Raw genomic sequence first — 19,013 nt, forward strand, 5'->3', positions numbered from 1 at the left:
TTTTCCTGAAGTTGGAGGAAGTGCTGCGCTCTTCTGGCCGCAAACAGTAAATGCAAGTGATATGTGGATCATATGAACCTGCAAGTGTTAAAAAATGCGGTTGAAGAGCTTCTGTAAAAGACATTGTATGTGTTGCACAGCAGCTGGCTGCAAAATATCAACACCATTTTGAACAGGATGTATAGGTAAAGAAGTACAATAGACAAAACTGATTTACCAAACCTTTATCCATCCTCTGTCAGTTCTTCCCTTTCACAATGTGCAGGTCAATCACTGTAAAGTGGGAGATGCATAACGATCAACAAGCCCGTTATTTTGAGCCGCCAAACCACAAATTTCCTCTGCCGACAACATGGCTTCCTCACACGACCTCACTAACACATATAATATAAGATGATACTAATATAACACTTACAACAATGAATACCAGAATCACAGAAAGAAGACCACGGTATTTTTTAAATGACTGTATTCAACAGAACAGATACCAAACAGCAGCACTTAGAACAAATACAGTCAAGAATGTGATTCAGATGATAAAAAGTTATATTGTGGTTGAGAAAATGATAACAAAAGTTTGAATGATCAACGTACTAGTTGAGTTTCTTGAGTTGTTTAAGTAAACTTAATGATAACAGTAAAAGTCTACATTATATATTCACAAGCGTGAATATACATAAGAACAAATATATTATTTTGTTGTGATGTATACATTTTTATCGTTACAAACACTGCAGTGGTCATTTGGAATACAGATATTGTTTAAACAAACATTACTTAAATTAAATCAATGCACTTTGAGTTCTCAGGAAAATTGAAAAAGCTTAATTAGTTCTTTATTTCAGAGAAAACATTGAAATACTGCAGCTATCGGCACATGGTTTGGTAAAACACAGCAAAACTGGCACGTTGCAAAGGAGATGGTGTGTTCCGTGTCTCTGTCTCCTATTAATTATTCATGATTTCCATCATAATTGTAACCCTCCACTGCTGTGTTACTTTTGTGAGAAGTTACTGGTGCTCTGCCATTGAACCATTTGAGTCTTGCTCAGACAAAATTATAGACTCACTCTCACATTCACATAAAACACAATCGGGAAAAAGCACAAATAACAATGCAAAAAAACGCAGTGAATAAAATTGTGCCCTTCATTGGCATCGTCACAGCAATATTAAAGACAAACACAAAGGGTCCAGGTATGCCTGAGGCCTCGACTCTGTGGTGTGTATTGATGATGACAATCCCTCTTTAAGCCATGAACATGCAGACAGACCGGCACGCCGCCCACTCTAAAGCACACAGCTCTCATTACAGTCAGTGGTGCTGCCAGCCGATCTCCTCTTCAGGGCCCTGCCCTGTGTCTGGTGCTGGGGGTGCAGGTGGTCCCCCTGTGACCGCTGACCTGGCTCCTGCAACTTGACATCGTCTGGGCTCCGACTCTTCGCCGGCTCCACCCGGAGGAAGGCGTGGACGCGGTGTTGCTGTGCCACGGCGCCGCTGAAGTCGATGACGCGACACTCATACGTGCCCTCGTCCGACGGCTTGACGCTGGAGAGACGGAGCTTGTGGGAGATGTTGCTGCCGGCCACTTTTACCACCTAATGGGGACAAAGGATGATGTATTCCTATTTCATTTCATAAAAATGCACATTACGATATAAAGTTGACACACAAGTCCACAACACATATGTCAAATTAATGCTTTACATACTTGAAAAGAGCAGTCTGCCCCTAACTTGAACACAACATTCTTAGATGGTCTGCCATTTCCATTAACCTACACCTTCACCTACACCCTTAATTCCAACTGCATGAAAAAAAAGTTCAAAATACTTTAACTTTCATATGCATATGGACTAATTTGTCGGTTATATATATTTTTAATGCTTTAAATCCTTCTGTTGAGAATTCCAAAGTTTGACGCCGCAAACAGAAACACACATTTGTTTTAAAGTGGTCCTAGAAACTTGATGCTTAAAATCCAATCTCCTTCTATTTAAAGATATATGGTAAACAACCAATTTATGAAGAGTTGCTGAAACATTTATCCAAGAATGCATGATATAAAAATATTTTGCAAACCCCTTGGATGTCGATCATATTCATTATAAAATGTGCTAAAAATGTTCAATGATATTATCTTTGTTTTGTTCCTGTTGATGGTGCGCGATCAAACTCACACTAATTTTGGTGGCATCATTGGAAGTTCGCTCCAGGGGTACAACCTGCACAGAAATATGGATTATGGATTAGGAACAGAAGGCTGATTGAGAATGCACATTTCTAGAAAGATCTCATGCTACTGAAAATGACTCATTTCATGACAGCGAAACATTGCAGGGGACAAACAGGTTTGATGTTTCCAGCAGGCTTTTCGTTTCCTTGTATTTGCCATTTTCTCTGGTGGTGGGGCGCACATTTGTGTGCGTGGGTATGCATGCTTATACGTGCATGTTTAGATGTGTGTATGTGTATGAGCATGCAAGCCTGTGTGTGTGTGTGTGTGTGTGTGTGTGTGTGTGTGTGTGTGTGTGTGTGTGTGTGTGTGTGTGTGTGTGGAGGCACAGAGGTATTCTTTTGGGCATAGGTATGAATTATGCATGAGATTTTCAAAAATCTATTTCTTTCTCAGTGTCAATTATAGTGTCTGGAGGCACAACAGGGGAGCCTGAGTTCCTCCGTGATGGGAGAGAGTCAACCTGTTCCCCCAGTGCTGGCAAATGCTAATCAGCAATTATCCCTTCGTTTCCTTGCTGGAGGGTTTCTGCTGTGGCTAATATTGAATTTCCCTTCGTCCGATATAGAAGGAGCTTTAGGTTCAGTCCGAGCAGTTCTGTCCGAATAAATTGAAGTGCAAAATGGCAAAACTATAACTGCAAATGGACTTTGTAACTCTACTGAGCAGGTAAAAAAAGGAAAGAAAGCAAAAGCCCTCACGTATGAGAAAATAGATGTCACAGATTATGTTAGGATAGGCTGTTTGCAAGCACTTACCATACGCATCTAAATGATATAGGAAATGAGTACCATTTGGTTTTATATTATCCTTTTTACTGGGAACCACACATGCTGTTTCCTTGGATAAAATGAACTAGATTCTTTTAAAACATGGAGAACACCCAAAGAATGAGTTAGCTATTCACATGTGACAGGAAGCCTGGGAGATGCGAGATGAGGGAGCTGTTTTTACGGCTTTTGTTTATTACATCTATTACCATTACATGTTATGTAAAATGATATATAGACAATATTATATTATACAATATACACACACACTAATACAGCGAGTCTGTCGTATCCCCACAGCCCTTTAGTGAGCTCAAGTACCCCTTCATCAGCACCATCCATAATGATATTATGAATGCTGCATGTAGTTTAACATGATACATTATCTTAATTATTATTATCATCAAATATACAACTTTTTCAACCCTTTATTCAATATGATTTGCTAACTCTATAACTTGATATAAACGTGTTACTGTTTTTTTTGTCTAAATGTACTAAAGATCAGATCAAACCAATTTGCAATTCTATTTGACTGTTTATTTCCTCCTTAAGGGGTGTTCAAACCAACGCAAATATGCAGATTTTAATAATAAAATCTCAATTTCTATTTTTAAGTTTAGTTGAGTTAATTAGCTGAGTTTTCCACCTGCCCCCTGGCAACTGCAGAAGTACCCACTGGATGAGAAGTTTCTCCCTCACATTATTAGTGATCTCAGCAGGCTTCTCTTGCCAGTCTCTGAGGTCCTTGATGTACCACCACTGGATCTCCAGAGAGTAGGAGGGAGAGCCCGCCCCTCGGAAGGAACAAGCCATCTCTACATCCTCACCGCTCTGCGCTCTCATGTCGTGTGGCACCTCCGTAAAGAGAGCTGCAAGATATAAAAAAAGGGCAAAGGTTTAGATTTCTATTCGGAGCTCAGTGAAAACGTTTCACTTTCGATGCTGCTGCATCACACTTCAGCAAGAGAAACACTGTAACACACCCGTGCAAGGTTTCGGAGGCTAAGTGGGCCTAAATTTAGCTATGAGAACTTCAGGGAGAGAAGGCATAGACTCAACAAACCAGTGCTAATTGTTAGATGAAAGCTTTGCTTATCAGTTGCCATTTTGGGGTATGATCCATAATGCATAAACACATATGTACAGTTCTGCACTTTTCACTCTCGCCGTTTCTCCAGATACTTTAGCAAGTGTTAATGTGATGTCAAGAACTTCGATGGTACAGCAGCCCCAGATAAACAGTGCACCAATCCCACGCACATACTGTTACCACCTACACAGAGAACATCATTTTCTTCCTATGTGGCTTCCTGTAATGGTCAATAATATAAAGTAAGACTGCTCACATCTCATATCATGAGCATGCAGTATATCAGTGGGGGGGCACTTTGTATTCCTTCTCGTTCATGGATGCTCAAAGATAATGGAGACTGACTTAAATGCATCTTTCTCTCTCATACACACAGTCAGTTTTCTAAAAATAAACATTCAATGTTAACCCTAATATCCCCAAAACAAGGAGAAATAATGGATGAGGTATGAACAGCTTGGAGGGCTCTTAAACTATTCCCTATGATGTGAAAAGTAACTTGACCACAGCACAGCAGCAAAGGATGGTTACACACACACACACACACACACACACACACACACACACACACACACACACACACACACACACACACACAGGGCCTTATGTTCACAGCCTTATGTGTTACACACTTCCTCCTCGTCTCACTCATTTGTCCCTTACATTCTCTCTCTCAGTCCCACTCATTGCATTGATTTTATATAAGAATATTTCAGAAATATTACAGGAATAACTGCAGAACCCTGAACTAAGTTATTAAACTGAAATATGGTCTTCTGAGATAATGAATACATTTTTTAAGAAAAAATGTTGACTATTGCAACTGTGACGATGTAAATGTTTGCCATCAACAATAAAAATCAGTGTGACAAAGTATTGTAGAAAGAAGTTGAGCAGGAATTAAACCTCAGACACATTATTTGCTCTGGAGATTTGAAATGTGAGATCGAGTCATGAGTGAAAGTTTAATGCATGAAGTCTGATAAGAATAAACAGTCGTCTGTTCTAGGTGATATTCTACCTCTCATCTACAGAATAATGCTCTCACAGAGAGGCACAAGGACTGAGGAACTTTGGACGCTATATCTGTAATTGCCGTGCCCTTGATGCACCGCTGCTCGCGGCCAGGCAGTGGCCTCATTTGTCAGGTGGACACATAATGGAGAGATGGAGCTATACTGGGGGCCAAGGAAGGGAGAGGAAGAGAAAAGCGAGGGGGAAAAAAGAAAAGAAGGACAAGGGCAAAGGGGAACCGCTGAGTGTTGAGAAGAAAGAGCAAAGAATGGTGGATGCAAAAGTGAGGAAAAGTGATAGGGAATGCAGAAAGAGGAGCTGTTCAGCAGAGTGACTAAATTTAAAGTGACTGTTTGTAAAGGAAAGTATGGAAACGTATGACAGAGCAGCATGCAATGAATCTTGTTCACTATACACGGCATGTACTTCAGTTAATGTTCCCCAGTGTTGGCTCTGCTGAAAGCTGCAGCTATATTCACAGAAGTCATACCAACACAGGGTCCTCTATTGAAATACATTAATATACATGTGTATATGTTTCCTTCTTCAGCTGAGAGATAAAACAACATTTCTCCATATGTAACATTATAATCCTCCTACATGCATTTTGTCATGGCAACATGAAGGTCCGTTGTGTATGAGCAGACAGCGCGACAGTTATAAAAACATTTAAGTTATTCTTTTAATTTTCTCTCCGGGTCTCCTCTATAATGTGAATCCTCCTGACTGGAAAATAATAGGCAAGATAGTACATTTCAGTCTAACTCCCTCTACCTCTCCAGGCTGTGTGCGTGTATAATATTGCAATCCGTCAATCAAAATATCGATATCAGCCTCAAAAACTATTATTGTTTGGGCTGTATTAGAATACGATTTTGATTTTTAATGACAAAAAAAAAATGAGTAATGGTACAGTGTACTGCACTTTGTTAAAAAGCAATGAGAATGAAACACAAAAAAATTGTATTCAATTGTCCTAAAATTACAAGATATCTTTCAATTTTTTGTTATATGCAAGATATGCAAAAATAAAGTGACAAAGACGGCCTTTCACAGTACAGTGCGGAAGATAAAATATGGAATAACTTAATTAAATCAAGTTTTATTAACTGAGCGCATAGATATACTTTTTACTAGGATTTCTTCTCCTGTAGTGTGAAATCAAATGCCATAGGTGAAACCAATAGGCATTTTATAAATATCACACTGTTTTAATTATTAACTGACTATCTATGAAACAACAAAAATAACAACATAGATAATGAAGCAGAAATGTTTTTCCTGCAAGACCCTTGATTTCTGTGCAGCTCTGTGTAGTGTCTTGTCATTCTGCTGCACAGCGGGATACATTTTCTGGGATAATTTCCTGTGGCGCTAACTGTTCCTTCGATGCCACCGTAGACTGTAATCACAGCTGGAGTAATGATTCACTTTCATCTGATGATGCATGCCTTTCCTGATGGCAGAAACATCTTCTGGGATGATCTGAACCGAACACGTCAGAGATACAGAAATAGCATCTGAGGGAAAGCTCTAATGATGAGTCGAAATTTAAAGGAATCAGAAATTAAACTGTAATGTAACTTTTTCTTTTTTATAAAAAAAAAAAAAAAAAGGTAGAAGATAGCAGTTACTTTAGAAACAGCTCCTAACCATATCTTGCACTTGTTAAGCAGCCAATTATTTCTTGAATATTTAGTAGGGCTAAATTAATAAGCAGAGACAGAAAAGATAAATGTCTCTCGATCTATAGCCACAGATTCCTTCCACTCTGACACAACAAAGAATGAAATTAAAAAAAATCTCCCGAAGGGGGCAAACTTGAGGTAAAATGCAGATTTAACGTCTGATTAGATTTCTGCAGTGTTTCATCTTTCTATAACAGTATTAACTTTGTTTGAAAAAAGCCCTTTGTAATCGTGTTTGAAGTGGTGTATGAGTGAAAACAATCTTTCGCCTCTATATTCAGTTCTATTCTCTTCTTCCTCTATACATCTTATTATTCAACACTTCCTCTCTCAGCTGCGTGATGAAAAGCACAGACAGTGTGACAAAACGATCACAATGCCTTGTAGCAGTGTGTTTTGAACATATGGTGCCAGAGCTGAAGCCTAGAAATAGCATAGAACTTCACTGTGCATATGAGAAAAACAACAGAGGGTGGCATTTCAGTCATCTGAGTTTTCTTAGTACTCGATGCAGAGCCCGGCACTTTTCTTTGGGGTCCTCAAGATACAGTATCAACAGCTAGCAGCAGAGCAGACTGCAGCATCTGTCACGTTGTTGCCACAGACAGGGAGCTCTGTGTGGGACACAGTAACAGACACAAAAACAAGTGAGCACAAACATAATGAAAGACATAATAAGAATTCCAAATTTTGATGCCAAGCTTTTGACCAAGTTTCCCAAAAGCTCCCATGTTGCTCCAGTTTTGATTTGACTGGTTTCCCATCAAACCAGAGCCTAGTACTCAGCTACTGCATCAGCAGCAGGAGGCTGAGGTGAGAGACATCAGGGTTTGTTAGGTGATCCAGGCTCAAGACAAAAGGGGACTGACATTTTGTTTGGTGTCTGCTGTGTTTTAACTTGATGTATGAATTAAAAAATTTTACTTGCTATTTTGACTTTGTAACGTCTACTCTTGAAAGGTGCTATATCAATAAATCATAATTATTATTACTTCTGTTATAATTCCATTATCAATAGACTGTTGGCTAAATGAGAAACAAGTAAAGTGGTTCGGACCGAGCCATTAGGGCTACTCCGGATATCAGTTTTTTAACATTCAAAGCTTCTATTGTGGTTTTGGAATAACGCTTTGAATGGCGTGTGGGAAATATTGTTTTTTAAAGGTTACGCCATAAAAAATATGGATTGAAGCGCAACATTTCGATGATGAAAATGATATCTGTTTTTTCAATACATTTTTAGTTCTAGACTAATGACTGAGACAGAGGTCGACAGCGCCCGCTGTACTTTATGTGTACTTGGTTTGTAGACTACAGTTTTGAAGCTTCGAGTGACTGTAACCAGCAAAACAGAAGTGACCATATTTGGACTGCAGAGGAGCGACAGGTGGATCTGAAAAACACAAACGGCAGAGCGGCAACCTTATTGCATTTGGTTCGATTTGGCTTCTGGGGCAAAGCTGTTGACAAAGTTAGTTTCCATAAATAAAGTGTTTATGTCAGAAGCTAATTGCATTGGTTCCATGGTAGCATGGTAGCGACAGTAGCTTTTTCTTCTATTTGACTCTAAATGGGATCATAATTTACAAAATGGACATCATGCTGTAATAAGACTTAATAAAACAAGCGATTGAGCCTACAAACTCATGTTTACTAAATCATTAAATCATGTGAGATGTAGAGTCATTTTCTCACAAACTTCCATGCAATCAGACTTCTTTTTGCAACCAGAGGAGTCGCCCTGAGAAAATGCAAGTTTAAGGCAGTTCAAATTTGGCTTCACTTTTCAGAACCAGAAGTTGCCACCTGGTCATCACAGTAATCTGCATATGTGCTGGCTTCATTAGGTTACATTTACAAAGACTAAGATTACTGCAATTGTTTGCAGATTGCTTTTTGAATACCACAAACAGTAATTTTCTACAACTTACAACCACAGTATGCAGGAAAACAGGTGAAGAATCAAGCTGAGTCTCCACAGTCAATTGAAACTACAGTGTGTGAAGTCAAAGTCAAGTCAAGGAGAGATCTGCACGGGGAGTCAAATACACTTGGGAGTCCAAAGCTACAGACGAACAGGCTTACACCGACAAGGTAATTCCTGCCTATTTTCCTATCCAACCAATAAGAACTAAATTCTGCAAACGCAAGATTTTTCTCAATTGTCCACACTTTCTTTCTACTTTAAATCCTTTCTCAGCTTTTTTCTCTCTCCGGCTCAGTAACATCTCCCACAAATCTACCACAAATCTCCCCCTTTCGTTGTGAAGACTACTACTCTTCTCTCTCCCTTTTCTATTGCCCTTTCATTCTCACTTTCTGCCAATTAGAGGTTCTTTCTACTTCTGTGCTCTCACCTTCTTCCCTCCTTTAAATCACTTCTCCTCCACATTTTCCTCCTACTCTCTGTGGCTCTCTCGCTGAGTGGGCAATCTGTGTCTGTTGGCTCTCTGGTGTGTGGCATAAAGAGATGCTTCCAACACTCAGAGCAGCTCACTTCATTTCTTGGAGCCTTGCCCACCGGCTCTGGCAGCTGTTCAGCATCCCGGGAGACCTACCCTGTGCGTGTCTCACTGTATGTGGTGCCCTGTAGCTTGTAAGCCGCATACAGTGGATGTAAATGGAGCTGTGCTGATTTAAAATGCACGTCGCATGGAGTGGTGTTTTGTTTTTTTGTGCACTGATTTGTTTCCAGTGAAGGACAAACAGACTCAATACCAGCTTTAGATGGCAAACTGCATATACACTCGAATTGTTAGTGTTGGTCTAGGTTTTTAGGGATTGTGATTGTTGACGATTTGTTTACATGCACAAATTGAATTAGCCATGAGCATAAGCCACAGAGTACACATCCAACAGGATGATGAATGTTAATAGTAGTCACATGAGATCATAAAGTGAGTTAACACGACAATATGTTTAAATGTTCCTCATTTTATTATCAGGCTACTATGCTGAATGATACGAGTCCGACTTAGCTTTATTTATTTTTTTTAATCTTGTGGTGACAGTGGGGCTGAATTATTATTCATAACTCGCTTAGTTGATTGATCAAATCAATTTGTAATCCATAAATTAATTCTTTTAGTCGATTTTTGAGCAGAGATGCCAAACATTCAGTTTTTGGCTTCTCAAATAAGAGACTTTTCCTTCATATAATTGCAAATTGAATACTTGGGATTTGGGACTGTTGATTGCACAGAATAAGATATTTGAATATGTCATGTTGGGTAATGGTAAATTGTGAGTCCCGTTTTATCAAAACAAGCACATCCTCGAAACCTCAGGAACAGCTGTTGCTGATCCATCAATGCAAATCCAATTACAAATAAAAGCTCTCGTGACATTTTCACCAAGCTGGTAAATGCAAAGGTCCACATGAAGGATATTAAACATACACACACAAAATAATCAAAATCACGTCAATCGCCGGTGCCGATCATCAGCTGTCAATCATCAGCGGTCATTATAATGACGTAGCTTATTGAAAGTCCGGTCGGATTCTCTGAGCACCGCGGCCGTCTTTTCTTAAATCCTTTTGAGTTCTCCTATTGCCTTTCCTTAACCCCGTGATGTTTTCTCCAGAGGTCAAGAAATAGGAGTTAAGACCTAATTTTTTGACTATTCCACTGCAACCTATGTACATCCCGATATATCAATCTACAATGACACTATAACCTGTTGGTCTATACTCATGAATGGAATACGCTCCCTTCAATTTCTCTCTTCACTAAGTATTTTTTTTATGGACCTTATTGACATATTGAGAATTAAATGTCCCGTCTACAATTTGCATCACTGTTTTTGCTTTTTAAAACAGAAGAAACTGTGTGACGACCAGAGTACCCTCTCACTGTTGCAAGGAGGTACCGTTGAAAAACTCACTGCCACCCACCATGTTGTAAATGTGTTTGCCAACTGATGCCTGGAGTTAACGAGATGCACCTGTAAGCTAAATTTGACACGTGGATGTGAACTTTGACACCTAAAATGTGAAAATTAACTTTCATCTGAGACAGTCATTTCCACCATTTAAAGTGTTCCATAAAGTGGCACTATCATCACAAAGTCACGAAAAGTGTATTATTCCTTCTCCCCGTCTCCTGACCACACACAGCGTTGACCGTGGATAACGACACATCAGCGGGCTGAACGGAGCAGATGGTAGTGGCAGTTGAATAATTCATGTGACTACAAAGTAAGGATGACAACAGTTAAAAAGGACATTTTTGACCAGTTATCCAAGTCGATCTATTTATTTTAACCAATTGAGCTGTGAAGACATCACAGCTGAGAGCACATACACAAAGGCTTTGTGGTGCTAGATGCACTACCAAGCAGAGCGCATTGCATTTGGGATACATTTGTATTTGTTGAGCTCAACTGCCTGTTACACTGTAGAGATGGCCCAATGTATTCACTACAACACATCACATCAACAGCCTCATAGAAAGCCCAGCGTCAGTATTTATGACCGTATTGAAAGTCATATCATTGGGATTCCTAAACACCATGGCACACCGCAACAAAAAGCCTTAGTCACATGCAAAAAAAAAAAAAAAAAAAAAAATGTCCCAGCGTGTCTCTCTGCCCCTGTGATATTCTGACAACTGACTGGGGAAAGGGGCTGGTATATGTACTGCAGGCCTGATGAGCAGAAGTGGAAACAGGTGGGAGAGTGGGAGGGGAAGGTCAGGTCGCTGCAGGGCTGATGAGGGAAGTGAGAACAGGTGCGTAGAAAGGTGGGGCGGAGATAATCAGGTGAAAGGGAGAGGAGGAAGACAGAGAGACAAAATCTGACATTTTGGTCATCACAAAAGTGATAAGCAATTATTAATAAGCAATAATAATGAACTGTCCAGCCCTAATTGTAAAATCCCTAAAAATATCTAGTCATTCCAGTATACACTCCAAGTTCTGTACTTATATCCTAAATCATAAAGACTAGTAAGTCATGCTGTGCCCGAACTAATGCCTCACCATCCTGTCTCTCTTGTCCTCTCTCCTCCTCCTCTACACTTTATCGATCTGACAGTTGTCAAATTGCCTTTCAGTTTGCCACGCAGACGCCCACGTCACCCCGGCTGTGAAACACAACTTGTTGACAAACAGACTGTCTCCCAGCGAGTGCTTTGCCGAGGCCAGGCCCCGACAAGCCCGCTCTCACTGTTTCCTGACTTTAATCACAGTAGCGTCGCCAGAAATCAATGCCATAACCTTGGTTGCTTGATTGCTAAATCAACATAAAATCTGACACCAACGGAACATTTTGACAGCAGAGAAAAGAGTAGAAAACTTGCATCTCCGATGTGAATAGTGACGACCAGGGAATTCTCAAGCACGCTGAGTTATCTCATTTATAATGCCACAGTAATGGTTTGTTTGGCTTGGCCTTTTCTAAGTATAGATTTTCATAAAGGCAGCACTGTCAGAACTGTCTTCAAGTAGAGGCAGGGGACCCCTGTGTCAAGATGCAAGTACAGTACATGTATTTTTACATTTCTATAGTGCTCAGAGAGTAACAGAAGTCAGGTAATGAGAACACAGTGGCGTCTGCTTGCTATCCACCAAAAACTCATTAAAAATGAAAAGGAGGAGAAAAGTAATGAAAGAAAGCAATGTGTTGGAGGACATAAATATATAAACAAATGATCATATGCTGCTGCAGCCTAAAAGAGACCACTCTCACTTCAGGACCGAGGCAAAATCAGACAGATAAATCCAGCTTGAGTGCCAATGTGAGGTCAATCCATTGAGCCTCTCTCTCTCTCTGTCTCTGTCTCTCTCTCTCTCTGTCTCTCTCTCCCTGACAGCTTTGGAGTGAGCTTGAGCTGTTTGAGGATGGCTAAATTGCATAGGGCTTATTTTTCTTCTTCTTTCTTTTCTAAATCATTACAGGACAAGGTTTATGTTACTCTATAGGTTTTTCTTATTTTGAACACATCACATGTAGAAAACAATAGTGTGTTAATCTGTCCCTCATCACTTTCAAGTCCGATCATTCCTAGTTGCAAACAGGACTCAAGGACTGCACGGTGGTTTGCAGGATTCTAGTCTCAGTTTGGGTTCGTGGAGTTTGCGTGTTCTCCCCGTAATAGCGGGAAGTAATCTGGCTTCCTCCAACAGTCCAAAGACATGCAGGATGGGGAGTCAGCAAATCATAGTGAAGGCCACACTTGACCCAAAATGTGTGACAGCTGTTTAGGATGTTCCTAAAATGCACTGTGCAAAACACAACTGCCATACGGTGACGTTTGTCAGAAATGATTCCACGGGTGAAAAATGTACTTGTATGGTGAGGCAACAGGACAGGAAATAAGCATGGGTGGGGTTGAAGTCAGCATCTAAGGACAGCATTCCACAAGTCGAAGAGTGTCAAACTGGCTACATACAGCCACATACAGCCCAATGGTAAATGGAGCTGCATTTATTTAGTGATTTTCTAGTCTTTTCGACCACTCAAGGCACTTTCACTACATGTCTACATTCACCCATTAACACACATTCATACACTGATGGCAGAGGAGCCGCCCGCCCATCAGGATCTAGTCTAATATAACTTCCCACGCATTCAAGCACAGCCTTCGGGGACAATTTGGGATTCAGTATCTTGCCCAAGGACACTTTGGCATGTGGAGTGCAGGAGCCGGGAATTGAACCGCCAATCTTCTGATTAGAAGCACCTCTCAGCCACAGTCGCCCAATTTGAGCCCAACTGTTCCGGAGTAGTAAAAACCATTACATAATAACCTATGTAACAGTTATGTAAAATGAGGGTTGGGATAAGACAAACAGAGGCATTTGGAATGAAGATCTGGCAGTTGGAGGTATCGCAGAAAACCCACTCCAGGTTAAGTGCAAACATTTATCCCCGGAAAAGCTGCTATCTTACAGGGATAGCGAATAAAATAAGGGTCATTAACTCAATTCTTCCATTTGATTCACATCCGTAGGGCACTGAAAGGCAGAAATGACTCATCAAGAATAAATCATCCACAGTAAATATCAAGACATAAAAATCCAGTTTAATATCACCAAGGTGAATGTAAATAGTCTGTGAACAGAATCCCAGTGGAAAGGGACATTTCTCGAACTTGATGAATGGTTTTAATAATCAAGGAGGTCCCAAGGGAATGATAGATGAAATAATAGAAGCTCCTGTAATAATGCGACCTGCTTCAGTTATTTATCTTGATCTTAAAAAGCTGTAATCCTGCATGCAGATGGTCAAGTGTAATACGTAATATATTTTTCAAATTACTTTGTTAGTGAAAAACCTTCAGGGGCTAGTACTTTGTACTAAAGACTTTAGTTTTCACCCAAGACAAATAAGGCAGGTAGATAAAGTCAGCTATATTAAGACATTTTATTCTTATTAATTCCACTTACAGGTTAGGACAAATAAAATAGTGCATGCTAGTTTCACCTTGACTCCCTGTGCCAAGAGATTTCTGTAGAGCAGGTAGTCATAGCTTAAAGTAGTTAGACTACAAGTGGTAACTGATAACCAAACGTGGAAAAAAACATAATAACATAATAAGTGATAAACAAAAATAAGCAGCCTGGGGAATTTGTCAAAAAGTCAATAATGCTTCAGAAACAGCGATGGTGCAAACAGACAGAAGTCTCCTTGGGGAAATAATCGCTTTCTGCAAGACCTTCGGCCTTGATTCAAGGTGGAAGGTAAAACAATGAAATACGAATGGAGCATGTAATCAAGCAAGCAGCTGTCGGCCTGTTTTTTTTATAGCCCTTGGGACACAAGACTCAGAGGCTCTTTTTGCATTTCCTCCTAGTGTCTGGCAACACGAAGTAGCATGTATTATTGACAGCACATACTGAGCCATTTTCGAGGATTCACACTGTACTTCATCTGGACTCTCCGGGGATTAAAGACAACATTGTGTTCTGTTCGAGTACATAAGTAAGTGATGGCATGCATGTTTTCACAAGACGTAACAGTTGATCGCAGCTGAAGCAGTTTCACCTTGGTTGGAGTAATGTAATGACATGGAGTACATCTTTTAATTAAAGTGAGTTGAAGTGCGTTTATACAACCAGGACCTCATCACTCATCATGTCCTGTACAGTTTATTCTCCAGCCTCTGGATTAAAATGTACTATCACTGCATGTACCACTGAGCAGAGCCGACCATCTCTGCCAGAGAAGAAAACAGTCCACTCAAAACTACATCTTGGTAGGTCTCTCTCAGGTGGTTCAGAAGGTATTTCAAGAGCTGATCCTGCTGTTATTAGCTATTGCGTAATCACCACTGAGGGGGTCATGTCCCCATCAATATATGAACAAGACTAGGTTGAAACTGCATCACTAGAGGAAGCAGCTGTCCCTTCAAGTTGGGACATTTTAAAAGGTTCTTGGTGTCCTCTGAGCATTGTTTCAAGCATCCTTTCACTCTCCTGCTCTCTGCTACAGAGCCACGGCCAGCACCCTCCAATGTGACAGCATGACTGTACAATCTGTTGCACACACCCCCCCAAATCCCCCCACCCTCGCACAGTCAGAGCTCCATTAAATTGAAAGCCAATGCAAACTGCAAGGGCTGACCATCCTCATTAAGAGGACACCAAGCAGAGGACTGGCAGAGAATCCCAGACACTTTGGAAGCCTAATGAATTGGTACACGTCCCCTCACTGTGAAAGTGGTACGCACAGGATGGATAACAAGATGAACACTGCCAAAGCCCAATGACACCGTCTCGCAGTTGAAATGAAGAGTTCAGAAATTGTGATAAAACCATGTCTTTTATTCTTCTTCTTATCTCTGTTGTACCTCGTCTAACATTCAAAACAACTTCATTTAGACAGTGTTGTGTTTGTTGTACGATGATCAGTCTATGAAACATACATTTGTACACATAGTTTCATACAAATAAGGCATCGTACAGTCCACAGAAAGCTTCAATATATATATTTTTAAAATTTCTGATTCAAGGATGTCTGGACGTCAATGACAAAAGGAGGAGAATCTCCGCGTCCACTTGGTCTGGCATCCTCCTCGGCCTTCCCTGCTGAGACTCTGACACATGTGAGTTGAAGGCACTGATCCCTGTAACATGGTCATTTGACTTCACACAAAAGATGCAGGTGATTCAGTCTACACGTCGGCCTCAGTTGAAAATGACCAGGCCCCAGCCAGATACACTTATCTGCAACCAATGAGTCAGGGCTGAATCTAACAAGCACTCTCCAGAACAGTGCACCCAGCAGCTCTCAGCTCTAAATGATGGTTCAACCCCCCTTTGCTTGGGCAATTTATCAAAGGGCTTGACTTTAAAAAAAACCCCTGAGGATTACTTAACTACAAAAGCACTTGTTTCTACTGGAGCTGCCACTCCACTAAAAGTGAAAATAGAAGGGTTTTGATTTTGTTTTCTGGATCAAGTTTTAAAAACCTGAAGTTTTTCATTATTCGTAAGCCTCAACACCCTGAGTAGTTTTCTTCTTTATACCAGAGAACACAACGATGGAAGCCAATTTTAATTAATTCCCTTTGGGAGAGATGCTACTAATTGATTTTCTGACCTGTCGAAGACAGTCAATCCATTTGGAACGCTGCATACAACATTCATTTATAGTCATTGAGCTAAAGCTAACTTGCTAAGCAGAAAGGGCTCAAGGGACCAACTGGTGAGACACTGTGATGAAGTGGTTATCACACAATTGAATTAGACAACAGTAAATCTATGTCCTGATTGGCTGGAGAAAGGTAGGAATGCTACTAGGTAAAAATGCCAATTATGTTTAAAAGAGCTGACACTGAGGAAAACAGAAAAAGTATTCTATACTTGAAAAAAAAAACAGTATTGACTCACAATGAAAGCACTTACAGAGCCATAATACAGCTGTTTCAGCAGCTGTCTGATGACTATTACCAGACAAAAACATATTTGTAGCATAAAACTGTGGCACCAGTAATTAAGAAAATACCCACAACGAGATTTGAAGTATTGTTTTCTTCTTATGGCAGTATTCACAAACTATTTGTAATTGTATCTGTGGTGAATAACACTTGATAGACCAGCCATAGCAAACAAATCAAAGTCACAAGTCAACACAAGCAATATGTGGCCAAGTACGAACCCCAATAATAAACTCACCCAATGATTCTGTTTCAAAGCTGTGAATAAGAAGACATGGTTTTGGTTCTGCAGTAGAATAACAAGTATCCTTAGCCTCTCTCCTTTGGGTGCATTCAGGAGCTGTAATTTGTCTCAAGAACACTGAAGGCACCTTGGCTGTTTTGCTTTGCTTTTATGGTTCACCTTACATTTCATAACCATCAGACTAAACCTTCAGCCAACCTGTGTGGTATAGTTTCTTGCCATAAATGGATCCGATAACGTTAAATTGGACAGTAGACACATGTGCACTGTCGGTCTGGTGTGGATTTATAGTGCAGAACTCCTCTCAAAAACTGACCAGAATTACTATTGTTGTTAATGTCAAACACACTATTTTACTTGTATATTTCACATAAAGTGCCAAATGATAAGAAAGTATTTGTGGGATAGGATTTCTAGATGTCTGTAACCTTGCAGTATAAGGCAGAAACAATCTGGTATACAATATTCACTAGCTGTTTTTGGGATGGATTTTTATTGCATGCTTTACTGTTACTGAAACGTGACGGAAAAAATTTTATCATTGCTGTTATTAGGCCATTATGGTGGGAGCTTCAGATGAATATTTGTGCCAGAAAGGTATAAATACATAAATGAAGCTGTTCAGGGGCTTTCAGTTGTGATTTAAATGTGTACAGTAGGAACAGATGGGCCTTGGAGAAACAGTTTTGTGTAATGAGAAAAAAAGCCTCACTTTTACTGTATTTTCCACAAAGAGTGTCAGCAGTGTAGCTAACACAAAGCTTAACATACAACCTCAAGCTTATTCAGCTAAATACGGCTATTTTAATCTCCATCCTGGAGATCCTCACTTAAACAGTCATGATTCATTTAAAAAAAAACACAGCCAATATGTGTTATGCATGTGTAGTTGATATAATCTTATTATAGAGTGGAGATGTCTTTTATTTCCTCTGACTTTGTATCATTAATGCATTTACTTTGCACTGAGATGTAGGTCATTATAGCTATCATGTATTTTGGTCATTTTTTGTGCAGAAATAATTAAACACATCAACACCCGAAAGGCATTTTGGACAGCAGCTAGTAGCCTACTTAACATGCAGGCTGAAACAACCTCCAGGGAAAAGGTTTCATCAGAACTCTATGCTTCCTGATTTTGTCCAATAAAAAACGTCGAAACTAATTCTTCATCAATTTGAATTTGAAATGAGAGGTATAAGTGTGCCCAGCTCTTAATAACTTATAAAGTTAACTTCTTAAAAGTAATTTTTCACTTTCACTTTGATAAAATAAACAGTATATAATTACAGTAGGCTACGTCTGCTATAATTGATGTAACTTCCAAACAAGAATACACTTAAAAAGAAAACAACATATGTTCACTGAGTGAATATGATATTATTATGAGCTTCTTCTTCCAGTCAAGCCACCACCAACAGAAATGTATAACAATTTACCGTTTCCAGAGACGCGATTATCCACCTCGCCGTGTCCGACGGTGAGAGCCGCGTTAAGTTGAATATAAAGTCCCGCGTACTGTAAAATCCGTATTATCACTCGAAAGGCTCCCATTGCTTCAGCCGGTGTTTCAAGCAGTTGTATGAAATGTGTCACAGTAGGCGAAGAGCATCGGTCAAATATCCCCACCGGCGCTGAGCAGCCGTCAGAGACATAAAGCTCGGAGCTGGAGGCGAGAGAAGCTGCAGCTGCTGCTCCGCTCGGCTTTGCGGGAGGAGGTGATATGCGGAGCGGCGGCGGAGGGATAGGACACAGGTGCAGCGGTTTACACTGACTCAATTAGGCGGAGGGATCTCACAGAGCTGTGGAGTTGTCCCACCGTTTCCTTTAAAATGTGAATACCGGTAAGTAACGTTTACTCTGAGCATTATATTTTTTTATTTAAGTACTCATCATTTTCTAATTTCCCAATGTGTGCAATATATTAAAAATATTTAATTTCCTTGCTTTTTATTCTGGTGTGTTTTTGCATGTGTGTATTTTGCATAGTGAAACAGAGTTAACAGTTATTCTAGGCTTCTTTCCCCCACCTCTGACCAGGAGCAGTTGCTAGGCAACCTGTGGATACTCCAGGAAGTCACTGCTT

At 40.1% G+C, this 19,013-nt stretch overlaps 1 protein-coding gene across 1 annotated transcript; it reads right to left on the reverse strand.

The window, feature by feature from the left end:
* Positions 1-600: 600 nt before the first annotated feature.
* Positions 601-18,632, reverse strand: vstm2lb (V-set and transmembrane domain containing 2 like b). The gene is given in 5 exon segments (XM_084032191.1): positions 601-1,380; positions 1,383-1,599; positions 2,182-2,226; positions 3,710-3,879; positions 18,367-18,632. Coding segments are annotated over 5 exon segments (612 nt in total). The 5' UTR covers positions 18,482-18,632; the 3' UTR covers positions 601-1,315.
* Positions 18,633-19,013: the final 381 nt, after the last annotated feature.

This window comes from Eutrigla gurnardus (genome assembly GCF_963514095.1).
Source record: "Eutrigla gurnardus genome assembly, chromosome: 2".
Classification (NCBI taxonomy): Eukaryota; Metazoa; Chordata; class Actinopteri; order Perciformes; family Triglidae; genus Eutrigla; species Eutrigla gurnardus.